Source organism: Mustelus asterias, chromosome 15, assembly GCF_964213995.1.
Source record: "Mustelus asterias chromosome 15, sMusAst1.hap1.1, whole genome shotgun sequence".
NCBI lineage: Eukaryota > Metazoa > Chordata > Chondrichthyes > Carcharhiniformes > Triakidae > Mustelus > Mustelus asterias.
This window is the reverse complement of record NC_135815.1, coordinates 26,302,993-26,309,793: the sequence shown is the minus strand read 5'-3', so window position 1 is coordinate 26,309,793 and position 6,801 is coordinate 26,302,993. Positions and strand designations below refer to the sequence as shown.

Genomic DNA, 6,801 nt, shown 5'->3' with positions numbered 1-6,801 from the left:
CATTACCCCGTCTAGAATGGCTTACTCGCTGGTTGGCTCTAGAACGCGAGTAAGAAATTATCCCAAAAATACTCTACAAACTTATCTTCCTGGTTACCTTTGCCACTCTGATTCATCCAATTAATATGTAGATTAAAATCACCATGATTATTACAGTTAGATCAGTCAGTCTAATTTTGTCAGTGGGTAAATTTCCTGAGGTCAAAAAACAGGAAAATATACCTAAACAAGTTAAAAAGAGTATGGATTTGTGGAAGGCACGTTGGTATTCCCTACTGAAGTAGCAGGATATTGGTAAAGGAAAAGCAGCGGATATTAAGATTTTGAAAAATCATTTAATGAAGTGCTGCACAGAGATATTTTTAATAAAGTTAAGGCACAGAGTTTTATAGGGAATGTGGCAGCGTGAGGATTTCATTAAAGTTTAGACAACAGAGGCTGGTGATTTGTGAATGTTTTTCAATTAGTGGGCTGTAAATAGTGTGTTCGAAGGCTTTTCTCAATGTTACAAATGATCTGGATTTGAGCACAATATCAATGTTTTCAAATGACACAAATAAGGGTCCTGATGAACTATGTACAGTAAGCAACTTGAGGAGGATACAGATTAGCAGATTGGGCACATAGATGCAAGATGATATTTAATGTTGCGCTGATAAATTTTGGAAGCACGAATAAGGAGGAAGTGTAGACAACAGCAGCCTCCATTTATATAACACATTTGATATAGTAAAACATCCCAAGGCACACAAAATGGTAAAACCTGGCAGGAATAACAGCAATAGACAGACCAGGGTTCAGATAAATAAATCTTTTAAAACAGGAGGACAAAGTCACAAAGCTGCTAAAAAAAATCAGATCACAAGTTTTACAAAGGCATAAATAAAAGTTTAAAGTTTATTTATTGGTGTCACAAGTAGGCCTACATTAACACTGCAAGAAGTTATTGTGAAAATCCCCCAGTCGCCACACTCCGGCGCCTATTCGGGTACACTGAGGGAGAATTTAGCATGGCCAATGCGCCTAATCAGCACGTCTTTTGGACTGTGGGAGGAAACCGGAGTACCCGGAGGGAACTGATGCAGACACAAGAGAAGGTGCAGACTCCACAGGCAGTGACCTAAGATGGGAATCGAACCCGGGTCCCTGGTGTTGTGAGGCAGCAGTGCTAACCACTGTGCCATTGTGCCATAGTACAAAGCAAAGAAATATTGTGAAAGATATACAGACCATTGGTTAGGATTCAGTTGGAATATTGTGTTTAGTTTTGGGCATCATATTTCTGATGTGATCTCAAAACTATGCAGTGGTTACAAAAGAAATTCATTATGAAAATTAAACAAATTATTTTAGTTATGAGCAGAGTTTCTCTCTTCATTAAAGGAAGATGGTCAAGAGAAAAACTGTTAAAGTATTCAAAATTCTTCCCAGGGTTTTGATAAGATAATTGATCAATGATTTGGTAAGAGGGCACAACTTTGAGGTCAACACCAAAAGAGTAAAGGTACAGGTTTAATCTTTTTTAACATGCAAGGGATTGTTGAGTCATCAAAAGGTCTTCATGTAAAGTGGTGGAGGAATTCTTAGCAGTTTTTAACATGCAAGTGCTTGAACAATAAGATATAAAAAGTCGAGAGCATGGAGAACGGGCAGGACTAAGTTGAAAGCTCTTTCAGAGAGCTGACAAAGCTTCACTGACCCACTGGTATCCTTCTGTGCTGTAAAATATGATTCTACCATTCGCTTTACATACATGGAACTCTAGAGTTATTGCACTTGAGAAATCTTTACCAGGTTATTTTTATATGGCTTCCACTTTCCACCCACATGGGTCTCCCAACTAGCCCCAAAATTACGAAGCAAAAACAGGATAGACGGATCTTGACTTTTCAGTTGTATTTAAGTTTAGCATTCAGAACCATGGATGATAATAACTTGTTTTTGATTGACAATCTTGCAATGCAATTGTATGCGTGAATGGGCATGTTCTCATAAGTGATGTAATGGTATTCTACCAAAACACCACGCCTCCATTGTAAACAATACATGTACACCCTGCTGTGTGGATGCAAATTGTTAAGCAAACAAGTCAGTTCCTTACACCAGCACAAATGTTAAATTTAAAATGTGACTGCAAGTCTACCATGTCACAAGTCTGAATTCTCATCATAGCTAGATGACTCACTGCTGTAAAACGATGGGAGTCTGACCAAGAATAGTTCGTAAATGAAACTCTTTAGCCCACTAATAGGATTTTCAAGGTACCAGCCATTTACTGCTGGAGAGATGCACGTCATATGATCAAATGTGCAGTACAAAAGCATCTTCCAATAGATGTTATATTTTTAAAATTGAGAAACTGAGGTGAAATGACAAGATTGATAGCACAGGACACTGCATCGAGATTGAAAATAGAATTAATATAACTAAAATGGCAAAACTGTAAGGACAAAAAAAATACAAATTTAATTAATTTTACATGTTCATTATCACATGTAGAACACATTCCAGTTACTAAGAAGGCCTTGATAACTCAATTGTGATTGTAAGCTTTCAAGTTTTCTTTATGAATAGAATCAATTCCCTATTCCACATTTCCCTGTTGTGTATCTTCGATATGTGTTTTGAATTGACACTGTGAGACATATATTTGAATATGAACTTACTAGCACTTGGTCAATTCAAGGGATTTCCTTGTTATTATATCCTGGAAAGTTGAGGTTAATAATTATTTTTCCAAAAATAAATATCTTGCAGTTTTACAATTTTATTCAGAGTAACTCTTTTAAGGAACATGTGGAAAGGAACAGCAGGCAAATAAGCACCCTAGAAACAATGAAAACCATTTCTATATGACAGCATTAGGAAACTCAAATGGAATTAATAAAATGTGGCCACAAATCCGCTAGCATTCTCTTCTTAAAAACTCCTCAGAGAATGCCTTGAAAAAGCAGGTCAAAGCCCAGAAAGCTCTTGAACCAAGATTGCCACTGGAAAATCTTCCCAGATGCTGACTAATAGGCAGCAATCACCCCGGGAGTAGAAAAGCCAAGTATGCTTGAAGCATGGTCACAATTCCTAATAGCGCTTGTCACACTTAAGACACTGCAAGCTCCTCTGAGCAACTGCAAAGCTGCCTGGCAATTCATAAAGCCAACAGTTTAAAGTTTATTATGATGAAAGCACTTAATGGCACCCATTGCTGGAGGCCCTCCATTTCTGAAGCTGCATTGAATTTCAGATTTTTAACATGCCAACCAATTTCATATTGGAGGCCACAGCCACAAAGTTGACCCTTTTAAAGTGTGACGTTAGTGTACCTTTATGAGATTTTTTTAAAAATCATGATCTCTGCAGCTCTCACAGTCAGTGTTTCTCCACTCACAGCCTTAGCTGATGTCATTATGGCACCGGTTTGACTGGAGGTGTCTTGCTATTGCTGTTTAAACAAGGTTTGTTTATTTTTACTGGGATGTTTATAACTCTGCATTGTTAGGGGAAAAACTGGTTGGCTGGTCAGGTGATAGGAGTTATTTCATCTTTAGTTTTGGAGCTGCAGTTTTAGTTTTAGAAGGGAGGGGACAAAAAGATTGAAAGCAGTGTCTCTCTCTCTCCCTGGTTTTGGGAAATTCTGCTGTTTCGTTAAAAGCCTTCCTGGAGTAGAAAATCTGCTGTTGGTGGCTGCCTAGAATCCCTGGTCTGGGAAGCTGTTCTGACTTCAAACTGTTCGGAGTCTATCCAGAGAACTGTAGACTTCATCCAAAGATCTCAAGTTCAGTATCACGTGAGCATTTGTCTTTGCTGTATTAAATCTGTGAAAAGGGTCTTTTGTTTATGGGATTGGTTTGATCGGAACACATTAGATAAATTTGTTAAGTAATGTTGTTCCATTTCTTGTTTGTAATTGATAAAAGTTCTTGCTAATTTTCTTATTATCCATGTTAACTATATTCTTAAATACATTTTGTTTGATAAAAGTTCCCCAGTGGGTCATTTGAATCATACCTGAAGTGAAACATCTCATGCTTATCCTAGTCAAATTCAAGAAGCAAAACTTGTGATCCAGGTGGGCTCCATAAAATACTTTGGAGTTTCTGACCTGAACCATAACAAAGGTTTGTGCTGCTTGAGGTGGATGACTCCTCACTCACATCCTATGCAGCCTGAATCTCCTATAGAGTTGGCATTACTTTGAAACTTTATCATTTGAGGCTTTCAACAGTTAACTGCCACTGCTATGATATTAGTCTGGCTCAGAGCACTCCCCACCTGGCATAGCAATCAGATATATATATATATACATTCTTAATCTTATGGATTCATACACAACACAGACAAATGCAAGCTGCAATAGAGATTGCTAAAATTGATCCTATTGAAAGGACATCTTGACACTCAAAAGTTTGTTCTCCAAAGGCTTTTTTTAGTTCTTAATGAGCTACTGCACCTCAGTGCAAATGCTATTACTTCAGTAATATAAATTGTTACTTGACAAACTCGTCTTGGGCTGTTATCATCTGCTGTTTGTGTTTAACAACAGGAGAGAAGCTCTGACAAAACTGTTGTAATGGCTGCACAAATTACTCAGCTGAAAGCCCTTCACAAAACCAAACGCTATTAATCAGCAGTTCTTACCAAGGTGCTAATTAAAAACAATTTTCCTTCTCAGTTTGCAACACTAAGCTTCCATCATTTGCTCAGCTTCTTGGATTCTGCTACTGTATACATCCTACAACTAGATCCCAGTATTAACTGCTAAGCCCTTTCAGGATCTGCTTAACCACAGGAAAGGAGGAGGACAAAGGGGGGAAAAAAAACAATGAAAAGCACAAAATAGGAATGCAGAGGCAAAAAACTGAACCGTGCACAACACCCTCAAGTTTTTACTTCATTCAAAATTAGGGTTAAAGGGGCATTGGATAAATAGCAATAATGACCAAGGTTAAAAACTGCTTTCAACTGACTGTCCTAAACTATTGTAAGATAGTAACTATTGTTCATCCCAGTCCAATGCCGGCATCTCCACATCTAAACTATTGTCCCAGCCTTTGACATCACTTTGGTTGTGCAAGTGATTGCTCATCTAAAGTGTGCGATGATATAAGGATTTTCCCGAGAAAGTTTGATGAGAATGATATATGTAAATATTTAGGAATCACTCAGATCAGCAAGTTATCTGCCAAGAAGCCATCAAATGGAGGTTTAAAATTAATTATTCCCAAGTGTAGGTTCAAAGAAAGGTTAGCACAGTGAACTGCTGGAACCAAATCCTGCAAAAGATTCATTCTCTGCAGAAAGTAAGAAACTGCGTGGATTCCTTGCAACTAAACAGATAATAACCACTCAGCACACTCCTTCATCTTGACACAACACACTGAGACTAATCATACATAATTGGAAGGGAGGGGCAGAGGGTTGGACAGGCTTTATCTCACTAAAGCTAAGTGGTCAAGTTTACAAGATTCCTGCAATGATGCAGATAGGTAAAGCAAATGGAATTGAACACCACCCAAGCTTAGAGCATTTTTGCATTAAATCTAGGTTTCTGCCAAAAAGTTGAAGAAAATAAAGGGATTTGCAGATTACTTATTATAAATGGAGATTTTTTTCTATAAATTTATTGAAAAATAAACAAGTGTATAACGTTCTTTAGTTAGGAAAACAGCATTAGGAAAAAAACCTTAGAAAATAAAGGACTTTACATTTTAAATAGCAAAGCAATCAGAAAAAAAACAATTACATGTTCACAGCCACCTTCAGCGAGGCAAACTGCTTTAATTGGAAAATGTGGAACATTGCAAATTCTGTGTAGTTTGTGTGTAGGGGAAAGGGTGAGCTTACACTTGCAAATTTTTCTTACTCTTCAACAACAAAGTATTACTTCCATAATGAGCATCCTCAAGGAGAAATTGTTAACGAGCTGTGCTTTCATATTGACGAGCGCAGCCGCTAGAAGACTCAGGGCTGCATCAGTACGTTCACAGGTCTCAGCTTGGTTGGGGATTGATGGCTGTTTCCTGCTTTGTTAGAGTGACGAGGATAGGGTAGTGGAGGTTCTCATCATATTTCTCGGTTTTCTCATCCTTCATCTGCGAAAAGAAAACAGAAACATCTTGCTAAATTATAATTCAAACACTTTTGATTATTTTCAGATAGCCTCTTGTTCCTATCTACACAAGGATACAAATATTTGTTTGGAAAAATATTGTCTCTTCTCCCTTTCTATTTCTTCTGCCTCTCTTTCCATTTATCATTTCCTCTCCTCATTTCTCTTTTCCCTCCTCCTACTACGTCCCTTGCTTTTTTCACCTTGCAATTCTCACTTCTCAGCTGGTACTTATTCTCCTTCACCCCCTTCTATTCTCATCACCCTCTCCCTCTTTTTATCCTAATCTCTTGACCTCATATTTTGCTCCCTTCTCTGCTTTAGTCTCATCCTCCTTCACTTTTCTTTCCCTCACCATGTCTTTCAATTCTCCCTTCACCTCAATTGTCATTGTATTTTCTTTTTGTATTGTACTTTATTTCCTCTCTTACTTCTTATTACTGGTGCAGGCTGCGGTTGCTGAACAAGGGAGCAGAGAGCAGAAAGAGACCAGATCAACTGGATGGATACACAGAAAGAAGATGTCAGAAGTTGAAGGCGGATCCCCAAACTGACAAGAAAACCAAGTGCACAAGTGCTGAAGAGAAGAACACAATGCGATTGCAAGAACTACAACCAATTGGGAAGAACCAGTGCTACTTTGGTTCTGTGTTATTCAATTTAAATTACCTTTCAAAACGCATTTTTTCACATTC

At 37.9% G+C, this 6,801-nt stretch overlaps 1 protein-coding gene across 3 annotated transcripts in view; it reads right to left on the bottom strand.

Annotated features, from left to right (window-relative positions):
* Positions 1 to 2,753: 2,753 nt before the first annotated feature.
* camkmt (calmodulin-lysine N-methyltransferase) overlaps positions 2,754 to 6,801 on the bottom strand; it is a 341,266-nt gene continuing 337,218 nt past the window's right edge. For all 3 annotated transcript variants that reach the window (XM_078229675.1, XM_078229674.1, XM_078229676.1), the window contains one exon: positions 2,754 to 6,089. In XM_078229675.1, the coding sequence (XP_078085801.1) occupies positions 5,988 to 6,089 (102 nt within the window). In that variant the 3' untranslated portion in view covers positions 2,754 to 5,987. The remainder of the gene's footprint in view (positions 6,090 to 6,801) is intronic.